Raw genomic sequence first — 23,945 nt, 5'->3', positions numbered from 1 at the left:
TGAGGGACATTTTCTTCCAGAAACAATTTCTGAAGGGACCCAGTTCTTTAGAGTTTTTTTTGTTTTTGTTTTTCAAAATAAATGGAGAAAGAAAGGTGGGAGGGAATTTCAATGTGAGTTTCAAAATACTATGTGAGATGACTGGTTGCTGTTCTGAGAAGGAAGAGGACTGCCTTAGACCATCCATTCCAGTCCTAGCTATGGAAGTTGAGAGTTGACAGCCCATTGGTATAAGAGTGGGCAGAGGCTCAGTTAGTATGGAATTTACTAAGAGGTTTCTTCCAGAAACGGACAACTCAAGTCTTCCTTTCACTTCAGCAAAGACATAGGGTTTTTGGTTTGTTTTTTTTTAGTTTTTGCAAGGCAATGGGTTTAAGTGGCTTGCCCACACAGCTAGGTAATTATTAAGTGTCTGAGGTTGGATTTGAACTCAGGTACTCCTGACTTCAGGGCCGGTGCTCTATCCACTGTGCCACCTAGCTGCCCCCTAAAGTCATAGTTTTTAAAAAGCTCCTCTATCCCTGTAGTGAGTGAACTAAGGAAAGAGAGTCATCAGTGCACCAGCCTCAAGGCCTTAAGGGAATTCCTGAATGCCATAAAAGTGTACAAAGGCTACCACCATCACCAGGACATGAAAAATCTGATGTGACTGGACCAATATATCAAATTTGCCAGTAAAGAAATGCTCAGGTATTCAGGCAACATACAGTCCACCTCCAGTGATGTACATCACAGCCAAGAGAAAGAACCAACCCATCTGACCCACTGTTGTGGCCTTAACAAAGCCTTATGCAATAGTGATCTGCATGGTGGGTGCAATTTGACATCCCACTCAAACCAAGTCCCAGAAACACTCCTGCTCTTGTTTGCCAATGTTTGGATGTGGCAAAACAGCCCCACTGGGCCACAATGATGGCAGAGAGGTGAGCTGTGGCTGTGAAGATTAGTAGAACAAGTAATTAAGCCAAGAAACAAAGCTCCCTATGATCAGTAGAGAAATCCCTGAATAGTCCAATTTGGCAAATATCCAAGAGACTTTTTCTGAATGACAATAGAGAGGATGAAGGAGCCTGGAGAAGCTGAGGCAAAGCATAGCAGCCAGGAAAAAACACTCCAAAGACCATTTTCTCTTGTAGAAGGGTCATAAAGTACGTATTTGGTCTGAACATAGTCAGGATTCCCCAGAAAAACAAAAAAGCGCAAAACCAAGCAAATGGATTCAAATATTGCCAGTCTCAGAGGCTTTCAGAGAAGGCATGGCTGATCTGTCCCCATGTAGAAGGTGATCATTGCCCTTTAGCCAGTCAGGGAGCATATCATACAGTATGACCCACCAGCATCCTTCCCATACCTTATATACAGACTCCTCCATCTTCTCCATGGCATGGTGAGCTTGTAGGGGCAAGGTTAGTACTCACACCTCTTTCTCTTCTTGGAGTACTACACATGTTTACTCTTCTTAAATTTTGGTGAAAATGGAGGTCTTTTCTTTACCCTTCTCTTTTAGTAGCAGTCCTAGCTCAGTGAGCTCCATTGTGTCTGCTTCTCAGTTACTGACCTGTCCCTCATTGCCCTGCCTCACATCCTTTACGGGAAGATATCTGATTGCCACCCTTACAACTAGCAGCTTCAAAGTTGAAGCTTCCAATCTTAGGAGGCAGAGATCTCCCTTTGATGGTAGACTGGACTGAGTTCCAGTGGAGGCAGTGGTAGCAGCTGAGGGCTCTGATGGGGCCGCCTTCTCTGGTGTTACATTCCTGCCCCAGAAGTGGAGAAGCTTCCACACACTCTTCTCCTTTCCCTCTCCCCTTCTCCCCCCCCCCCCAATATATTTCTAAGCATCCTTTAATACTAATGGTCTAGGTTCTGGAGAACTTTTTGTTGACTTCTTCAAAATCCAATGCAAGTGAACTTTCCTTAATGGTTTTGGGGGTTGTTTAGGTAGGAGAGGAGCTTCCACTGGTTTTTCTCATTGAACCATTCAACAAAATTAAATTCAGTAATGTGAGACACTGGGAATTTAGAGGGAAAAATTCTCTGTTCTTAAGGAGCTTACACTGTACTAAAATAACACTAATATAAGTAAACATAATACAAAGAAATGTGAAGAAGGAGCTTGTAATGATGTTTGTTTCATTCTCTCTTTTTTATTAGGTTTTTTGCAAGGTAAATGGGGTTAAGTGGCTTGCCCAAGGCCACACAGCTAGGTAATTATTAAGTGTCTGAGACCGGATTTGAACCCAGGTACTCCTTCCTGACTCCAGGACCGGTGCTTTATCCACTGTGCCACCTAGCCGCCCTAGTCTTTCATTCTCAAAAAAGGCCATGACTTCAGAGAGGTGATGTCATGATAAGCAACATGAATTGGATTTAAGTGAGGAAGAGCTAGGATAAGTTCACCAACTTCATTTTTTCCTTCAGAGCCATCTGGGACCAGTGGTCAGATATGGATCAGGATTAAGTGACTTGCCCAAGATCACACAGCTAGTAAGTGTCAAATGCCTGAGACTGGATTTGAACTTAGTTCCTTATGACTCCAGGGCCAACACTATCTATTGTGCCATCTAACTTCCCTTGTACCTACAATGGGGCAAATCAGAAAAGACTTAATTGAAAAGATGGTACCTGAGCTGCATATTGAAGGGCATTAGGATTTTGAAAGGCAAAGGTAAGGAGAGTGATGCAAGGAGCAGGGAGATGGAGCCAAGTGTGGTGAACAGCAAATAATCCAATTTGACAGGAATCTAGAGATTGTGAAGAGGAGAGTCTGAAATGAGACTGCAGAAATAGGTGGGCAACAGAATGGGAAGTGCTGGTAGGTTAGGCTAAGGAGTTTGATGTCAAATTTGTTTTAAGCCCCTGAAAATTTGTGAGCATCTGGATTTAGGAACGTGGTGAGGGTTGGATTGAACCAGAGGCTCCTGAGGAAACATGCTATTCACTCCAGAGAGCAAGATGATGGATGATGAATACAAGCTGAAGTATATTTACTTTTCTTTCTGTTTTCTTTTGGGGGGAGGGGGTAGAAGGGAGAGGCAAGGCTGATACAGGAATTTTTCACTTGATTATACATATTTGTTGAGGGTTTTTGGTTTTCTTTTCCTTGCCTTCTCAATAGATGCAGAAAGTTGTGAGAGGGAGAGAATTCAGAAAATAAAATGAAATTGAATTAAAAAAAACAAAATTAATTAGGACAGAGACCAAAGACAGAAGGACCAATCAATTAGGCTATTTCTTTTCTTTTCTTTTTTTTTTTTTTTAGACTTTTTCAAGGCAATGGGGTTAAGTAGCTTGCCCAAGGCCACACAGCTAGGTACGGATTTGAACTCAAGTACCCCTGACTCCAGGGCTGGTGCTCTATCCACTGCGCCACCTAGTCACCCCTCAGTTAAGTCCTAAGTGAGAAGTGATCAGGGCCTGAATTAGTGTAGTGGCTATGTGAGTGGGGAGAAGGGAATAGACTGGAAAGATATTGTTACAGTAGAATTAACTAGACTTGGCATTCAATTCCCTGAGCTCAAGATTGTCAACAGTAAGCCCAAGAAAAGCAACTGACGTTATCTATGACCAGAAGAATATATTTTTTATTGTTTTTTCAATTTTACAATTTTCACCCCAATCTTGCTTCCCTCCCCCCATTCCCCACAGAAGGCAGTCTGATGGTCTTTACATTGCTTCCATACTATTCATTGATCAAAATTGTAAATAGTAAAAATAGATAGGCATTAAATATTCTGCCATGCAGAATTCCCTATTATACACACCCCTTTATCTCCTTTTTTCTCCTTGCTAGAATGTTGTTTGTGGAACACCTCAGTCCATCGAACTCCATCCTTAATGTGTTTAATTCGAAGGATCTTGTTTGGAAAGGTATTCCCACCTGCATTGAAGCCTACAGATGTTCTTCCATGTCATATCCTGTGTGATTTTGACAGTGACTTTTTATATCCTCATTCATAATGCCTTACATATGTATTATCTTCATATTTTGTTTATATATATTTTTATGGGGGGTATATTATATTCTTCTACATACAATAAAACCTTAATGTGTGAATGAAGGAATGAATGTCAGAAGCCTTGAAGGCCACTCGATACAAGAGATCTCTGGGTTGAAAAGACCATATGCCCATGAGAATTTCAATCACACTGCTAAGATACAACACAGAAGAGAATTGTGGGAAACTAACCTAGTACCACTAAAAGAAGGTAACTGGGCGTGTGCTGAACATCACCCATCTCTGCCTTTGACAGTGGCAAAGGAGAAGCCTCAGCTGTGGTAAGCAGTAAAGTAGACTCAGGGCAGGCTTAGGGGCAGGTAGGGTTTTTGAATTTTCTTGTTTTGTTTTGTTTTGTTTTTTTAAAGAATTTTGGAATCTAGTCTGAACCATGAAAAAAAAAAAAGATGATTCTGACTTTTGCAAATTGCTACTCCACCCTAACATTGGAGACTTGTGTTTCCTTTTATGCTTATCTTGATTCACAACTTTTATGAACTTAGATTGTTCTGATCTGTTGAAATTACTTGTCAGCCTCCTTTTGAGAACAGGTGTTGAACTTGTATGTGGGAAGGGAGGGGAGGAGAAGGTGCTGGATTAGAAGTCAGGAGACCTTAGTTTGAATTCCTGACCACAGTACTTGTGGGTCATGTGACCTTGAAATATCTTGGCCAGTCTGAACTTCAGTTTCTTTATTTGTAAAATCAGGTTGACAAGCTTTACATGGCCTGTCTCACAACATTGCATGCAATTGTCTAAAACCCTAATATTGAAGGGGAATCAGATTAGTTTAGGAATATCCTTTTCATTGCTTTTCTAGCTAATCCTTCATATGATTTTTTTATTGGAAATGGAGAAGTATGTTTAAGCTCTTTTACTTTTTAAAATTTATACTTTTATTTACACATTACTAAAATACTCCTGTTGTAAGAGTAAACACAATCCCCCCCTTCCCCCACTAAAATAAAAAAAACTTCTTGAGAAATAAAGTGAAAGGAAGCAAAAAAAATATGCTTCGGTCTGTGTTCAAGTACCATCAGCTGTCTCTGGGATGGATTGCATTCTTTATCATATGCCCATCAAAGAAGTTACTTTGATATTTTTTTCCCACAGTTGCCATTGCTGATTGTAATTCCTCCCTACTCCCATTCTATTTTTCTGTCTCCTTTCACTCAGGCCCTCTTCAAAACTGTACTATGGGACAGCCAAATGGTGCAGGAGACAGCACCGAGCCTGGGGCCCAGAGGCCGCATAAGCTCTTGCTACTCTTGAGGATTAATTGACTCTGTTCTGGGTAGAATGATGGTTCAGTACTGGCTTGACTGAATTGGAAGAGAAGTCCCTTAATCTCTTTTTAAAAAATTTTTTTGCCCTCATGTCTTCATTTTCGAAATGTATTTTGTTTGCTTCTTGTCCATTAGGCATTTTCTTTCCCTTGTTCTCATTTCCCGTGGGGGGGGGGGGCGCTCCCAGCATAGCCTCTCCACTTGAGACTTAGTTGATGAAAAAAGGAGCAATAAAGGGACTCTTGTTTAACAAATGTCCTTCCTGGATAGAGCTGACATTTACAAAGCAAAATTCCTATCCAAAAGAGAGTCCTTCTCAGAGTTCCAAAGCCTTTTGTATAGGTTAATGAAAAGGGCAAAAGATCTGATCATGAGCAGGCTCCTTCTCTTTAGGCTTCTAATAATGGCCATTCAAAGCTTTATTGATACCTCTTGATTTTTGTTTTGGAGTGTTGTGGTTTTTTTTTTTTTTGTTTTTTTTTTTGTGACACCACAGATACTTCTTGATAATTCTTTTCCTTCCCCCAAAGAAAAACAATTAAACAAAACCTACCACTGTAGCAACAGTCTTAACAATGTATCCAGTATTCAATCCCTGCAAATCCTTACCCTCTACCAAGAGAATGTTGTATTTCATCATCTGTCTTTTGGAAACCAGTATTAGTTCCTGCCTTTAATCTGGGTTCATCTGCCTTTCAGTGTTGCTTCACATTTATTTATACATCATTGTCATCACTGTACATGCTGTTACTCTGTTTTCTTCATTCTACATTAGTCCATATAGGTCTGACTATGCTTTTTCTGAATTTTACATTTTTATTATTTCTTATAAAATAATAAATATTATTCCTTTATATTCATATACTATAGTTTGTTGACTTGACTCCCAATCCCTTTCCCCACTAAGATTAGATATCTTTGTCTTGTTCTAACTGGAAGTATATGGGGCCCAGTCCCACTCTGATTAACCTGGGAGCTTTGACTAGTTTGGTTTCAGACCTTGACCGATTAACTCCTCCCAGAAACACTTCTGATATATTGAGCTCCTGAGAACTCACCACATTAATGGTGAACTGAATGCAGTTCACCAACTTAGCCACTGTCATTCAGAATCCCCACCTCAAGAGAGCTCACTCCTCTGCCTCTCCAGTAGCAGGAGTGTACAGGGGTATGATACACACACCTAGCTCCCCATTTAAGTTTGTTGGGCAGAAGAGACAATCTAGGGGTTACCATCCAGCAAATTATGTATCAACATTTATGGTTATTCTTAGCAGATTTCCACAGACCTTGAATCTTGCAGACCCAGAGTATATGTGCTATGAAAGTAGAATTAATGGCTACAAAATATCTAATGAAGGAATACTGCCTAAAACACTTCCAATAGTAGGAATGTAAGAAATCTTAGACAACTCTGGGCACTGAGAGAACCAGGATGCCAAAGTGAACAGAGCACTGGATTTGGAGGTTAAGGACTGGGTTTAAGTACTGTTTTTTTTTTTAATCTGTCCCTCCCACTTCTCTTTAACCTAAACTTAATTACAACAATTGAAAAATAAAATCCTTGTTGTAACATGAATAGATCAGGAAAACAAAATTTCACATATAAAAATGTATATCTCTGTGAGCTTTAAGTTCATCCCCTCTCTGGCAGGAGTTGAGTATCATATTTCATCTTCTGTCCTTTGGACTTGGAATTTATCATTGCAGAAACCCAGTCTGGTTATAAAGTGAAAGGTTTTTCTTTTCTATATAATATTGTACAGATTGTTGTTATAGTTATGTTTGTTTATAGGTTATTCAGTTTCCTCAGAAATAATCTGTTTTGTCATTTCTTATGGCACAATAATAGTTTATTACATTCATTTGCCATTTACTTGTTTAGGTATTCAATAGATCTCCTTAATTTCCAATTTTAGGCAACTATGAAAAGAATTGCTAAGATATTTTTATATAAACAGGTCCTTTTCCTCTTTATTTGAGCCATTTGGTATGTCCTAAGTAGTGGAATAGTTGGATCACAGTTTTGTATGATTTTTTGGACTTAGTTTCAATTTGCTTTCCAAAATAGCTGGATTAACTCTTAACTTTATTAACAGTGCATCTAGTATATTCATTTTCCCATGATTCCTTCAACATTTGCCATGTATGAAGTGGGTTCAGCCTCAAAGTTGCTTTAATTTTCATTTCTCTAGAGAAATTATTGGTCATTTAGAACATTTTTCATATGTTTTTTTTTTAGTTTAGATTTCTTCCTTTGAAAACTACTTACTGCTGTTTTTTTCTTTTCTTTTTTCTGGCAAGGCAGTGAGGTTAAGCGACTTGCCCAAGATCACATAGCTAGGTAATTATTAAGTGTCTGAGGTTGGATTTGAACTCTGGTGCTCTATCCTATTGCTGTCTTTTGCTCATTTAGCTATTGGGGAATGACTCTTAGTAAATTTGAATCAATTCCTGCTTGGATATGAAATCTTCATCAATGAAACTTGCTTTAAAAGTTTTTCCTATTTATCTGTTTGTCCTTTCATTTTAGCTACATTAAATTTGTGCAGCTAGGAGGTGAACTGGATAAGAGTGATAGGCCTGGTCAGAGTTAGAAAGACTCATCCTAAATTCAGATGTGACCCCAGACACCGTATGTATGACTCTGGACAAGTCATTTAATCCTGTTTATTTTAGTTTCCTTAGCTATAAAATGAACTGGAGAAGGAAAGGGCAAACTACTCCAGTAACTTTGCATGGAAAACCCCAAATGAGGTCATCTGAAAAATGACTGAACAACAAATATGTGCAGAAATTTTTAAGTTTTCCGTAATCAAAACTGTCCATTTTTGTCTTGTGTATTCTCATTTGTTTAATCATTAACTCTCCTATCCATAGCTCTGAAAGGTAATGTTTTCCTTTTTCCTCTAATTTGTTTATGATATGACCTTTTAGATATATATTTATACTATGTAACCATTTGGAGTTTATCTGAGGATGTAGCAGGAGATTTGGTTTGAACCTCACAGTTTTATCAAACAATGAACTCTTCTCCCTAAAACTTAGGGTCGTGGGGTTTATCAGTTGTAGCACTGTTTGTTTGCTTCTGTATGTTGTGCATCTTATCTCTTTCAGTTAACTTCTCTATTTAATCACTACCAAATTGTTTTAAAAATTATGGCTTTGGGGCAGCTAGGTGGCATAGTGAATAGAGCACCAGCTCTGGAGCCAAGGGGTCCTGAGTTCAAATGTGGCCTCAGACACTTAATAATTGCCTAGCTGTGTAACCTTGGGCAATTCACTTAACCTTGTTGCCTTACCAAAAACATTTAAAAAAAACAACTGACTTTGTAGTATAATTTGAGCTCTGGTAGTGATAATATCCTTTCCTTTTTCATTATTACCTTTGAGATTCTTCACCTTTCTGTTTTTTCATATGAATTTTGTTTTCTTTTCTAGCTCTATAAAATATCTCTTTGATAGTTTAAGTGTTATAACACTATTTGAATAGTAAATTAATTTAGGTAGTATTGTCATTTGTTATATTTAACTCAACCTAGTCACAAGCAATTAATGCTTCTCTGATTAGTTAGGTCTGTCTTTATTCTACATAGTGTTTTATAGTTGGATTCCTAAAGTTCCTGAGTGCATCTTGAAAAATACATTCCCAAGTATTTTAGAACTTCTGAATTAAATTTCTCTTTCTAACTCTTCCTGCTGGGTTTGTTGTTAACATACATAAATGTTGATGATCTGTATGGATTCATTTTATATCCTGCAACTTTGCTAAATTTATTGTTTCAATGGTTGGTTAAATTTTTAAATTTCCAAGTAAACCATATCATCTGCACAAAGTAGTAATTTATTTTCCTTGCCTATTCTTCTTTCTTCAATTTCTCTTTCTTGTCTTACTGCTACAACTAGCATTAAAATAGTGGTAATAATGCATTTACTTTTTGGATTCAAGTTCTAGCTCTGGTGTCCTCTGGGACTTTTGTCTTTCTTTGTAAATTGAAGAATTAGATAGGCTAAGACCCCTTTCAGCTCTGAATTCTGTGATTTTTTTTTCCCTTCTCATTTTGCTTTAACTTTTTTCAGGCTGTGGTGGGGAGGCGGCGTATAAAGAAACTGGAATTTCATCTTTTCTGTCTGGAATGCCTATACCTCTTTTCCTTGTTTTCTTCTAGTATGGCCCCAAGAAGAGTACATAGTGGAGTATTCCCTGGAGTATGGATTTTTACGATTGTCCCAGAGCACTCGACAGCGCCTCAGCATCCCAGTCATGGTGGTAACACTAGGTAAGTTAAACCCCTCCTTGGAGCCTCCATAGGATCTCTTGCATCAGCCCATAGAGACAAAACTTAAACTCTCTGTGAAATTGGGCAGATGAGTTCTTTGAGATTGTTTTTCACTTTTCAAAAGAAAAGAATTGGGCTAGATACTATGTGAGGTTCCCTCTAGCTTCCATGTCAATATTCTGTTGTCCCTAAAGAAAAGGGAGGCTTAGGCTGGGGTCCCTGGCTACAGAATGGGAACCCAGAGGGAAATGATCCAGTGTGAGGGACAACTTGCAAGGAATTGGAGCATTTCTCAGCAGGAAGTTCCTGATAGACTTATTCAGGCAGAGACTGGATGACCTCTGGGGATATTCTGTAAAGGCATCATGAGAGAGTGGAAAGAGTGCTGAGTCTTACCTCTAACCCTTGAGAGTTGTGTAACTGTGGGCCGGTCACCTAATAAGATTGTAATCCTTTGTAATAAGGATTGCAAAATGAGATGTTTGTAAAGTGTTTTACAAACATTAAATCTTCATAAAAAATGTTGGGCATTATTAATACAAGGGGATTCTTGAGTATGAATTGGTCTAGGTAAGATGTGTTAATCACACATCCAAACATTAAAATGTAATTGGAAAATTTTTTAAAAGTAAATTCAAATAATCTTAATTTTATGTTTTCCAAGTCAATATATGATACCACTGATCTATCTTTTATATTCAGAGACCTTTTCTTTTATTTCCTGTATTCTTGGCGGTTAGAATGCCAATTATCTGTGGTCATAAACCAAACTTTTGGACTTTAGAGGAGCCTTCCATGTTCATATTCTATTATTTAGATTCCCTAGAAGTAGAGAGTGTTAGCTAGTGGAGGTATCAAGTAGGGCCTTTTGGTATTAGAAGGCATCTGATCTGTCTTTTGAAAGCATTCCAGGCAGTGAAGGTAAGGATAAAGGGTATTTCAGCCATGGGGGCCCAGCTGTGTGTGATAAAGGCAGACTCAGAAGGTGGGAGATGGAATGTTGTGTGTGTGGAACAGCTAGGGAGCCATTTTGACTAGAACCAAGTTTTCAGGAGTAACATGAAATGAGACTGGAAAAGGGGAGGTGGAAAGGAGATCATGGATGACCTTAAAGGCCAAACTAAGGATTTGGTATTTTGTCATAGCAGTGGTGAAGGTTGTGGAAATGTTAGGGTGTGTGGGGGTGGGACATGATTCAGGTGTTTGTTATATTGTGTGATGTTATATTACCACTGTATCATAATACATATTTGGAGGACAGATTTGCACAGGGTGACACTGAAGGCAGGGAGAACAATTTAGAAAGGTTTTGTGGCAGGTTTCCACCTTGACACGGAGGACCTGAACTTAGAAAGAAGCTGTATGAGGAGACAGAAGACCCAGAGGCAGAAAGTACTGTGGAAGAACAGGACATAGAAACTGAAGGGGATAAAGGGAGTGAGGGAGGATGAAGAGTCAAGGTTGAGTTTCTGACCACTTGGATCAGAAGAGTGTTGGAGAATCTTAACAGGAGAAGGACTAGGTTTGGGAAATGATCTTTCTTGTGTAGCATGACAATTAAAAAAAATTATAGCAACCATGAATATCAAGCCATGGGTAGTTGCTATCTGCATCAGTGGAAGAAGTACTTAAGACACTATGAAATGATGGTTCCTTAAAATACCAGACCCAGTAATAACAACACCACTAATTGACATAAAATGCTTTAAAGTTTCCTTATGCTTTATGTACATTTTCTCACTGGAACCTCGATACACTTCGAAGAGTAGGCATTGGATTCCTCATTTTATGGTTGAAGATACTGAGGTTCAGAGAGTTTATTTGATTTGGTTACAGTCCTATAGATAGCTGATTTCCCAGTGCTTTTTTTTAAATTTTTTCAACCATATGCAGATGTATATTTTTAAGTTACAAAATTTCCTTCCACCTACCCTTCCCACCCACCCCTCCCCTCAGTGATGAACAGTCAGGTTAGCATTTATATACATATTTTTGATAAACATGTTTGATAAACATGAGGGATTAGGATTAAGGGAAAGAAATACATAAGAGATGATTTTTATAAAGTGTTCATCAGATTCTGAAGGGTTGTTTTTTGTTTTTTGTTTTTCTTCCTCTGGATGGGGATAACATTGTCCATAGCTGGTCTAATACAGTTGTCCCAGGAGCTGTTTCCATCAAGGTTGATAATCTCACACTATTCCTGGTTAATGTATATGTACATTGTTCTTTTGGTTCTGCTGCCTCCACTCGGCATCAAATCCTGAAACTTATTCCATGCTTCTCTAGAATCTGATCATTTATGGTTTCTTAAAGAACAATAACATTACATCGTATTCACTATCCTAACTTGTTTAGCCATTCACCAATTGATGGGCATTTCCCAGTGCTTTTTTTGACTTCAAGGCCAACACTATTGTTTTTCAGGCTCTTTTTTATTGCTTCATGCTGTAGATGTGTCCACAAGTTGTGCTCAGACTTGCATGTTAGGCTCTCAGAATGGAATGGCTCAATCTTTGCAGAACCCATTTGGAAAAGAGGAGATGCAGGACATGGAAGATGTCATTAGATATTTGAAGGGCTGATCTATAGAAGTAGAAGTAGACTCTTCCTGAGAGCAGACCTAGGAGCTGTAAGAAAGGGTTGCCGAGTCAAATTTCAGTTTGATGTAAGAATAAACTTCCTAATACTTGAACTAAAGTAGAATGATCTATCTCCCTTATTGAAGACCTTCAGGTAGAGAATGGGGGACAACTTGTTGAGTATTTTGTAGAGAAGAAGGGATAAGAGTTGGACTGGGTGTTTGTGAAGACCAATTCCAGGTGTAAAATTACATATTTCTTGGTCTCCCCTACTCTTTATTTGGTTTGGTTTTTTTGTATTTTTCCCTTCCCCCATTATGTAATAAGAGTACTGACCTGTAGGTCCTGGAGCCAGATTGTAATATTTCTAGAAAATCAGAACCCACTTTGCTCCAATCCATCATTTCCTCAAACTGTCATAGACTATCCTAAGGACCAGATGTAATTTTGACAGGTTAATTCTTCTGATTCACCTATGCACTTAGAAGTAATTTGATAGACCTTTCTCCTAGTGCTAAATGCACTGGCCTGAGAGCCAGACTTATTTCCAGCATTAAGGGAAAAAATAAAGTTTACTCTTGACTTAGTAACCTTAAGCCAAAAAAAAAAAACCTCAAAACCCTGCCAGCACTGTCACAGTGTTCCTCTTCTCTAGTCTCAGCAACATTGAATTTTATGATTTTTTTTAAAAACTACCTTTTTCCAGGTTAATGAATTATTTTTATTTGGTTGTATGTGATTTTCAGATCATTTGGACAATTTTCAAGTAGTTATTGACAATTATTTCCTCAAGAACTGCCTATTCATAAATTGATCATTTTATCCCCTATGGAATGCATCTGACTCATACATTTGTACCAGTCCCTTAGAAGATATTAGATATCTGATTTTTTATTTTGTGAGATCTTGTCATAAATGACCAGTTCTTTTTCCTTGTTCTCTTTGTTGCCTTCCTTTTTATACCTGAAGCATAAGTCAAGTACTTGTGTTTTTTTTTTGTTGTTGGGTTTTTTTGTTTGTTTGTTTGTTTTAGTTTTTGCTAGGCAATGGGGTTAAGTGGCTTGCCCAAGGCCACGCAGCTAGGTAATTATTAAGTGTCTGAGGCCAGATTTGGACTCAGGTACTCCTGACTCCAGGGCCGGTGCTCTATCTACTGCGCCACCTAGCCACCCCTAAGTCAAGTACTTGCTATGATTTGTACAAAGTAGTTTTCAGAATTGTTGAGACATAGAACAGCCTGAGTCTGTTTTCCTGGAAGGAGCATAAAGAGTAAATCTCACACTCAGCCAGTAGAACTGTGTAACTTCACTTCCTCATTGTTTCCAAACTTATGTTTCAGGTGCTATATTCTACCTTCAGAAATGCCATACATTCTTTCTGCTGCCCCCAAATGTTTTCTAACTTACCAATTGTTTCAGTGCTATGCTCTGGCAATAGTTGATTACCTCCCTGTTGTAATATTGCAATTGGAATGTCTTCCAGACCACCTGGAAAGAAAGAAGAATATTGAGTTTAGGCTCTTAAAGCTTGATATAGTGGTGATGGAAATGTCAATTATCTGTATATATGCTGTGGGATGTATGGAACATTCAAGGAGCACTAGCCCCTCTGGTGGGAGGGCTGCTCATCTCCCTTGGGTATCTGCTTAATTCACCCAACTCTCACCTGTGACTCCAAGAAGCTATGACATGTACAGCAGCCATACCCCACTAACACCTTCTTGGCAGATGGGCTAAATCGGGTTGAAGGTAAATAAACAACAGACCTCAAACTTGTTGGTGAGTCAGGGGGATTTCTTCCCCAGGGAGGAATGGTGAATAAAAGTACTTTGTTTCAATGGTCATGAAGGCAGCTGAAGCAGGTGCTGTGGAGCACTTAGTGCTTAGTTAGACATTGCAGATGCCAAGATCTTCCACTGCATCCTGGGCCAGCCATCCTGTCTTGCCACTGGACAAGTGGGTAACTGGAAGGAAGAGTGAGACTAATAACTCTGTGCAACTCTCACTTAAAGTTTTAAATCCAATTCACACACAAGTCAAGTGTTGTCGTTGGTCCTCTTCAAAAATAAAGAATGGACAACAATACCAGCTATAGAGTACTCTGTCTACTTAAAGTAGACTAGCTTAAAAGTCTGCTTGACTTGCCTTAATGATAATTTCACCTTCAATACTTGGATCAGTCAATGGGGAATTTATATTCTGGCTTTTGGGATGAAAATGATAATGGGCACCTTGGGAGGAAGTAACCATTTTATCTTAGAATTTGTGAAGGAGGTGGGGCTAGGTGGCACAGTGGAAAGAGAGCACTGGCCCTGAAGTCAGGAGTACTTGGGTTCAAATCCTGCCTCAGACACGTAATAATTACCTAGCTGTGTTGCCTTGGGCGAAGCCACTTAACCCCATTGCCTTGCAAAAAAAAAAATCTAAAAAAAAGAATTTGTGAAGGAAGGAAGAGACAGCCAGACATAGTCTGACAGTTTAGATATGGGGAGTTCAGCAGAAGATGGGTAGAATCTTAGTCAACCTGAGAAAGATAGAAAACTCTCAGAAATTCTGAAGAAACAAATAGAAATAAATAATCCTGATGAAGAAGAAAAAAGTCCAAGAGTATGGTGTAGAGGAATTTGAAACCCACTTGCCAACTTATCCTTTTAAAAGACATAGACGGATTTCCTTTCACAAATAGAAAAATTCCTTTAATACCCCCTAGCTTTCCTTGAAAGCAAAGGCCCATCTTTTTAAACCCAAGTTTTTGCTAGGATCTCAGTATGGCACTGAAACTTGGAATATAAACGATCTCAGAAGATTAATATCAGATGGAGAGGGGTAGGGCTGGCCATGTCACATAAAACCAAGAAAGGAGCAGGATGAAAGATAGCTTTAAATAGTATAAAATGGAGGGCTGGTCACCTGGCAGGAGTGGAACAAGTGGATAGCCAGAATGTTCTATTGATATCCTCAGAGTCTACAGAAAATGAGAAAGGCCACTAGACTATTGGGTGCATCTCCTAAGGTAAACTTAGGGAAGGGCATGTACAGGAGTTGTATAGGATAAGGGTGGGTAAGTATGGGCTGTGATCTGCATCACTGGAGGAAAATTCTAAATTGGTGAGTTCACACTTGTATCTGAATACAAATGGGTGGTGAATCCAAGTGTGACATAACTGTCCTGTGTAAGAAAAATGTTCAAAACTTCCAATTTTCCCCTTTGCAGAGGTGGGAGGTTCATTAATTTTGTATATTATGCATATTTTCAGACTTTTTTGATGTATTTATCATTTGTGTTGATTTTATGTTGATTTCTTCATCTTTAAAATGTACTCATGTGGATTGGCACTTTGGGAGAGGAAGGATTCTGAGGAAACTGGTGATGTTTAAAAAAGGACATCAATAAAAACATTTTTTAAAACAGTAATGTCAGAAGTAGTAAAAAACTAAGGCTTTCATTGAAGTTCTTGTAATTGAATTAAGGGAAAGAGGACTAACAGAGAGGGTTATCCCTTTCAAGTGACTGTTGATCGTGTCTTATTTCCTTTGAGCTGCTTCAATTTTGCCTTCCTCATAGAGTTCAGCAACTTCACTGATGAGGGCACGCCCTGCTGGGTGGTCCTGTGCCAGGGTCTTCTGAGCTGTCCAGTCAATTCTAAAGTTCTTCAGTGAGATCTTCAGGGTATTGATCATTAATGATTAATGACAAGGGAGAAGGAAGAGTCACCCATTTAATTTTTGTTGTTCTTTCCTTAACTGAGGAGAATAATCATTTGACTGTAAAGGGTATAACAATTTTTATAGGAACAAGAATGCATTAGGACCTAGCAAGAGAGCACTTAATAATCTTTTCAAATAAAGGGTCCAACTGCTGAGCTGTGGAAAATTGTGAATAATGGTGCCAGGTTAGTTTTAGAAAAGGACAAATGTTTTGATTTTTCAGAAAGAGAAGAGGAAGGAATCTACTCTTTGGGTATCTAGGTGACAAATTGGACAAAGTTCTGTGTCTGGAGTCAAGAAGACCCGAGTTCAAATGTGACCTCAGAAACATACTAGCTGCACAATCCTGGGCAAGTTACTTCACCTTATCTTGCTCAGTTTTCTCATCTGTAAAATGAGCTGGAGAAGGAAATGATAATTTACTCCAGTGTTTCTATCAAGAAAACCTCAAATGGGGTTACAAAGAGTTGAATAAAACTGAACACATAGTAAGCTGGTGTGGATTAATCAAGACCAGGTTAGGACATTTTGTATTATTATAAATACCTTTAAACTGCACTAAGACTTTTGCGTTATTCTGTATATACACATATTGTCTACTTTAGTAGAACATAAACATAAACTACTTTTTTTTTTGAGGATTACAGTTTTAAGTTCCCTATTTTGTTTCATTTTAAAAGTATATGAGTGTCTACACAAAAAAAAAGATTTCCATTTTGCTAAATGTGATACACAATACCAATAACATAATAACAAATAGAACATCTATTACAAATGTTTTAAAGTTTACAAAACACTCTCTCTCATTTGAATCTCACTGAATTCCTGTGAGACTGGGACTGCAGATAGCATTATCTCCAATTTACACAAGGAAACTGAGACTCAAGAAGGTTATGCTAATTGCCCAGGATCATACAGCTAAGTGTCAGAGATGTAATCAGAGCTCAAATTCCAGTATTTGATATAATACATGAAAGTTTAAAATATTAAATCATAAAAATACTCCATGATATCTTGATCATGCACATAACTCACCCTGCTTTCTCCATATGTTTAATACTGTCAACTAACTGAGAACATAAACTACTTGAGGGCAGGAACTGTATCACTTTTGTATCTTTGTATCCCCAATATCTGACCCAGTGTTAGCTCATAGTGGACAAATAATGAATGCTTATTGATTGACGATGTTGTTCAATCATATCCAATTCTTTGTGACCTTGTGGACACCAGTTCTGTCCATGGGGTTTTCTTGTCAAAGATGTTGGAATGGTTTGCCATTTTCTTCTTTCAGTGGATTAAATCAAACAGAGGTGAGTGACTTGTCCAACTTGTAAGTGTTTGAGGCTGAATTTGAGCTAAGAACTTGCTGAGTCCAAGCCTAGTACTCTATCCACTGAGCCAGCTAGCTGTCCCTTTTTGATTGCTAGCTAATCTCATTTTCTTATTAAGCTGGAATATTAGGAAACGGCTATCGGTAGAATATTTCCAGATTTTTTAGCAGAATTTCTGATAAAGCTCCTTGTGCTTTTCTGTAAATGATGAAGGAATTTGTCCCTGACAAGTGATAGTCATAGTTGAATTCAGACCTGATGTGAGTGACCAGCCTTGAAATGTAGTTTATTGATCATTTAATTTTGAGGATTTTAAAAATTTTTATACATACTTTATTTGTTTTCCAATTATATACAATAGTAGTTTCTACCTATCATTTTTGTAGGGTTTTGAATTTTATAATTTTCCCCCATCTGCCCCCCACAGAAGACAGTCTGATAATCTTTACATTGTAAAATTTTTAATATTTTATTTTTTCCCCTTATTACATGTAAAAGCAATTGTAAACATTTGTTTCTTTAAAATGATGAGTTTTAAATTCTCTTTTCTTCCTTCCCTCATTGAGAAAGACAAACAATTTGTTAATGGGTAGTATATGTGTTATGCTGACATGTTTATCAATGGCTTAGATAAAGGTACAGGTGGAAAATTATCAGATGACAAAAAGGCAGGGAAGACAGCTAATACCAAAAGACAGTTGAGTTGGAATTCAGAAAGATCTGATAAATTAAAGCATTAGACCAAATCTAATAGGATGAAATTTAATAAGGAAAAAATAGGATGTTTATATTTGGGCATAAAATGTGAACTTCAGAAATTCAACCTACAAGTAAAATATGAGTATGGGTGGATAGGGCAGTTATTCCTTCTGAAGAAATGAGGATTTTTAATGGTGTGCATCCTCAGTATAAGTAAGATCCAGATTGGCCCTAAAGAGAACTGAGTGAGGGGTGCAGCAGCAACAACATTTGGGGATAAGGAGTTCTATCTTATGTATCAAGAGGATCAAGTCTAAGGTAAGCAGCAGCAGGGTAGATCGGCCCACCTTCTCACCTTCTCCACCACTATATTCCTCTATCACCCTCTTTGCTTATACCTGAATATATCTCCAGCTTTCCTTTTGGGGTGAGGGAGGATGGGATTTGCAATGCAGTGGGACTTAAGTGACTTGCCTAAGGTCACACAGCTAGCAAGTATCAAGTGTCTGAGGCTGGATTTGGACTTAGATCCTTTTGACTCCAGGGCTGGTGCTCTATCCACTATACTCTTTAGTTGATCCATCCAGCCTTCCTTCTAGCCTTTTTTAATCAGATTATTTTCCTTCCTATTCTGTGTTCTAGCCTAAATAGATTACTGCCTGTTTCCAAAACTAAATATTCCCCCCCACACACTTTGTATTTGGGCAAAGTATTTCCTTTATCTCTAATGTACATACTCTCCTCATCTCACCCTTTCAGAATATTTATCTTTCTCACAGTCTGTTACTGCCCCTAGAAATTATTCCCTTAGCCACTGACTACTGGATGAATTGTTAGGTTATAATGTCATCCCAGAGTCCCTTATAAATGATCTCCCTTGTCTTAGTTCTCATTCCTCCTACCGCTAAAAAACAAGGGAATAACCCACATGCACTTCTTTTATAGATTGTCAGATCTGGAAAAAACCTTAGATGCTAGCTGGTCTGAGTCCTTCATTTTATAGAAGCAGCAACTGAAAAGGGGAGAAATAACTCTCCCATGTACCCCTTGACTTTGTGGCAGACACAGGACATGGACCTAGTTCTTCTGGCTCTGGAACCATTGTCCTTTCCATTTTCCCATATGTTCAGGGTTGGGCTGGGGCATCTGGACAGCTTGTTTCTCCAGTGACCTGGAATTTTGGAGTAATTAGTAGTTTGAGGGAAAGGTAGGTTATAGTGTGCAAAAGATCATCTAGGATGGGAGTGTGGGTGAACTGGGCTCTTGTGTTCTGGCAAAAGCCCTAGGCATAGGCAGAAGGCATGTTTCAAGTTTTGACTTCCTCCTATTTCAAATTCTGGCTCCCTCCAACTGCCAGAGGGCCTTGAACAAGTCCTTTAACCTTTCTAAGTCTGAGTAGTTTTCTTAATGATGTAGACCTTAAGTATCACCACAAGATTTTAATAAAATTCAAATGAATTGATCTTTGCAAAATTCTTTACAAATGGGGGCTGGGTTTGGAATTTAGAGAGTATGGAAAGTAAACAGCGCAGGAATGAGGACATTCTTGTCTAAATCTGCCATTGAGTCCTTTTACCAAGATGGATCTGATATTCTCCTTGTTGAGGCTTGCCGTGGGGACATTTGCTCCAAACTGACCTATATTTTCAACTCAGCTCTCCTCTTCCTCTAATCCAGACCCTACGAGGGATCAGTGCTTTGGAGACCGATTTAGCCGTTTGCTCCTGGATGAATTCTTGGGTTACGATGATGTTTTGATGTCCAGTGTTAAAGCCCTGGCAGAAAATGAAGAAAACAAGGGTCAGTCCTCGGACTGGGTGTGGGTGTTTGGGTGTGTGTATGCGCATGCGCGTACATGCTTTCTATAATTCTGAGCGAATAAGCTTCAGCTTCTTTATACATTGGGAATCATTGTTGTCCCACTTGCCTCAAAATATTGTGCTGTGGGGACTGCTTCATAAGCTATAAATCATTTTGGAGATGTGAGCTTTGACTATCTAAAAACCAGCTACCTGGTTACATGAAGACACCAGTGGTTTTCTTGTTTTTGACATTGGCCCTGGTTTTGGTATACTGGACATGTCCTGGGGATTAGAGCGCAAGAGCCTGAATTTTTTAAGAAGTTCCAGCTCCTTGACTCCCTTGTGATGTGACTACAGACTCTTTGCCTTCTTGAGCCTCATTTCCTGAAGATAAGGGGCAATGTGATTTAGTTAAATGAACTGAGTTTACAGTATAAAGGACCCCTGGGCATCTGCCTAGGATTTATTTGCAAGTTAGCAGCATGTCATCTACTCTGGTGGAAGGAGTTTTCACTTTATAATTTCCTTTCATTAATTGTGTAACATGACCATGATATACTCCTACCCAAATGAAAAAAAAAAATAACTTTTCACATTTCCTTTGTTTTTGTCTGGCTAGCCTGGAATTGCCTCTCCTAATTCTTCTCATTTTCCATAGGTTTTCTGCGCAATGTTGTATCTGGGGAGCACTATCGCTTTGTCAGCATGTGGATGGCAAGGACTTCCTACCTGGCTGCCTTTGTCATCATGGTCATATTTGTAAGTGTAAGAAAAGCCATTATGGCTCATTAACTTTTCACAAATCTAGGCCTAGACCCTCTCAAGACTTGAAATGGTCCTTTGGAGGCTTGGGCCAAAGACTTCAGTCTCTGCAAGGAATTAAAAGGAAGAGTAGAAAGCCCTGTGCAGGGCTTGGGACATTGAGAGAGTCACTTAGACTTTGGGCCTCTGAGATTAGCTAGAGGCACAAAGACCCCAAGGCATAACTAGAAGAACCATCTGGGCCGGCCACAGAGCTAGTGATCTGGAGAGAGGCAGAACTTGGCTCAGGGTAAGGAAAACCTTATTACTGTATATTTCTTATGTCTGCTACAGAATAGAATGGGTCAAGCAGGGCCCAGTGACCCGGTCCTTGAGGGACATGTTAGAGTAGGGATTCTTGATCCCCTGGGGGTAGAATGAAAGGGCTCTTGAGGTAGTTTTTAGCTCTGAATTTGTGTGGTTTTTGTAATTGATGGGGTCAGAATTTTAATTCTGCCTGTTTCTAGTACTGGGGGTGGTTGTAAGTACTCTAAGGAACTGTGTTAGAAGACTGTGGCTCTCAACAAGTGCTAACAGTGTGCAGACACCATACTAAGCATGAGGCATACAAGTACAAGCAAGCAGGAGAGTTCCTGCCTTCAGCGAGCTTCCATTCCATGATAAAGCCCCACACTACAAGTGCTGAATTAATTCACTTTTTAGACCTTAAAGGTTTTAAAAATCAGCCTCCTATATAGGTTTTGACCAAGAAAGATTTTAGGGTCAACAACAAAATGTCCAATTCCAAACAGTTTGGTCTCATATTATGTGGAGCCTTAGACACATATTTCCTTTTGTATTACTGTCATTGCTGAATATAACCAATCCACTACTTTTGTGGCACTTCTTTTTTCTTCCATATTTGAACTTCCCTTGTAACAAAACTGTTAAAAACAATTGATGAAAATGACCTCATCATTGTGTCACATTTTGTCTTTAGTCCCTCAACTTCCATCAGAAAAGGGAGGTATTTTTCTCTGAGATCATTGCTTGTTTTTCAGTTTCACAGAATTGTTTCCTTATAGTGGCATAATTGTTTTTATTTTTGTTAGGTACCATTGGCTAGATTTTCCCAGTTTCTTAACCCCTAGCAAACCTAGTGTGACTTGGAAACTATCTTCCATGTTCTTGTTGCCCAGTTAAAGGTCCATTTCTCCCTCCATTCTGAGAACCAGACACACTGCTAAGTGGGGTTTGTCCGTGTCATCTTTTTTTTTTAACTATAAATTTATTTTTCCAGCTACAGTTTTCCTCATTTTTTTAACATTTTGAGTTCCATATTTTTTTCTCCTTCTTCCCTCCCCCTCCCCCTCCCCTCACCAGTTAGTAATCTGATACAGGTTATACATATATTTTCTTATTAGTCATGTTGTGAAAGAAGAATTGGAACCAAAGGAAAAGGGGGAGGGGGGAGCATAAAGTAAATTTTAGAAATGGAAAATAGTATGCTTTGTTCTGTAGTCAGACTCCATAGTTCTTTCTCTGGATGTGGATGGCATTTTCCATCATAAGTCCTATAGAATTGTCTTTGATCATTGTACTTAAACTAGATTTTCTTTTACCTTCTTATCTTGCAGTGGATTCCCTACAGATATTGGAGATGAATATGACAGTCACCTTCCCTGCCACACTCTTGCTCACATTTATCTTATATTTACCTCTTTTTAGTGAAAGACCTCTGATCTTTTTAGAGAGAGAACCTACTTGAGCTCTACTTTAGTTAGCTTCCTGTAAGAGGGAGGGTGGAGAGTAAGGTGAAGACTGCTACAGACAGCTTGAGCTTTCTATGTGCATGCAGTGTTGGGGCCTAATATCTTAACTATGATGCTGACAATTTTCCAATAGATAGTTACCCAGTTGGGAAGTCATGCTTTAATTTCCATATAGCTCCATGATAAGGCAAGACTTCTAGGTTAATCAGGGGCGGCTAGGTGGCGTAGTGGATAAAGCACTGGCCCTGGAGTCAGGAGTACCTGGGTTCAAATCCGGTCTCAGACACTTAATAATTACCTAGCTGTGTGGCCTTGGGCAAGCCACTTAACCCCATTTGTCTTGCAAAAACCTAAAAAAAAAAAAAAAGACTTCTAGGTTAATTGATCAAAGTCTACATGAATCTGGAAAGTGCAGATATCCATCAGAATTGACCTCTTCTCATTTGGAGAGGCAGTATGTCATATGCATGGATTCTTAATCTAGGTTGGATCTGTGAACTTTTTTTAAAAAACTGATAATTGGGCAGCTAGGTGGTGCAGTGGATAGAGCACTGGCCCTGGAGTTAGGAGGACCTGAGTTCATATGTGGCCTCAGACACTTAATAATTACCTAGCTGTGTGGCCTTGGGCAAGCCACTTAACCCCATTGCCTAGCAAAAACTAAAAACAAAACAAAACAAAAAAAACCTGATAATTGATTGGAAAAATAAAATACCGATTAAAAAATAAAAATGAATAATTGTATATATAGTTCAGTAGAATTGGTTTCCTTTGTAATTCTCCATATTTTATGTTTTGAAAATTAAGCATTATCTTGAGAAGGTGTCTGTGGGCTTTACCAGACTAACTGTTACCAAGGGGTCCAGGATACAAAAAGGTTAAGAATCCTTATGATAGTGGAAAAAACCCTGGGTTGTCAGCAACCTAACTCTTCCTGCCTTGCAATTGCAGACTCTCTCGGTCTCAATGCTTCTGCGGTATTCACACCACCAGATTTTCGTCTTTATTGGTAAGTTTGACTCTACAAATATTTATTAAACACGTCCCATGTTTAAGGTTGTAATCCTAGGCACTTGTCAGTCATGTGAAAGAAATTCCTTTAGTTTTTCTTTAGCCTTTCTAGTCAGTGACCCAACAGATGCCACACACACAGGGTATCCAGGTGGAAGAGTTGGTGATCTTCCTACTAGGCACCATTGGCTAGATTTTCCAAAAAAGTCTCTTAGCTCCTAGTAAAACTATCATGTCTTGTAAGCTATCCTCCCAAGTTCTTGCCCCTCAGTCAAAGGTCTGTCTTTTCCTCCATTCTGAGAGCCATCAGTACTTCTTGCAGTCAGGCTCTGGTGTCCTCCCTCATCTGGCCTGATGAGAGGCTAATAGACACACTGCTAAGCTGGGGGGGTTTCTACCCTTCTTATCTTGTAGTGGACCTCCTACAGATGTTGGAGATGAACATGACGATCGCCTTCCCTGCTGCACCCTTACTTACAGTGATTTTGGCTCTTGTCGGTAAGAATGACTGCCCTTCACATTGTAGATGTGGGATAATTCTTAACTTTTCCTGCCTGCCCCCACATCTTGTCCTACCCTTCAGCTGCTCCTGTTGGTTAGCAAAGTTCATCATAGCCCCTGATTTTACCCTCTTGTCCTTAAGAGTTTTGAAACCAAAGATTGAGGATGTCACTAATTCTCCAGTCTTGGCAAGTGCTCATATTCTTCAGAGCTTGTCTTTCCAAGTGTCAGA

At 38.9% G+C, this 23,945-nt stretch overlaps 1 protein-coding gene and 1 pseudogene across 2 annotated transcripts in view; one reads left to right on the top strand and one right to left on the bottom strand.

Annotated features, from left to right (window-relative positions):
* The window catches only part of TMEM259 (transmembrane protein 259), a 65,071-nt gene that overhangs the window by 36,632 nt on the left and 4,494 nt on the right, over positions 1-23,945 (top strand). For both annotated transcript variants that reach the window (XM_074204499.1, XM_074204498.1), the window contains exons 4-8: positions 9,454-9,564; positions 19,564-19,686; positions 20,347-20,447; positions 23,153-23,210; positions 23,627-23,710. In XM_074204499.1, coding sequence (XP_074060600.1) covers positions 9,454-9,564; positions 19,564-19,686; positions 20,347-20,447; positions 23,153-23,210; positions 23,627-23,710 — 477 coding nt within the window. The remainder of the gene's footprint in view (positions 1-9,453; positions 9,565-19,563; positions 19,687-20,346; positions 20,448-23,152; positions 23,211-23,626; positions 23,711-23,945) is intronic.
* On the bottom strand, positions 575-1,534 carry LOC141496954 (adiponectin receptor protein 1 pseudogene; annotated as a pseudogene).

Source organism: Macrotis lagotis, chromosome X, assembly GCF_037893015.1.
Source record: "Macrotis lagotis isolate mMagLag1 chromosome X, bilby.v1.9.chrom.fasta, whole genome shotgun sequence".
Lineage (NCBI taxonomy): Eukaryota > Metazoa > Chordata > Mammalia > Peramelemorphia > Peramelidae > Macrotis > Macrotis lagotis.
The sequence above is the reverse complement of the archived record's forward strand: the minus strand, read 5'-3'. Positions and strand labels throughout refer to the sequence as shown.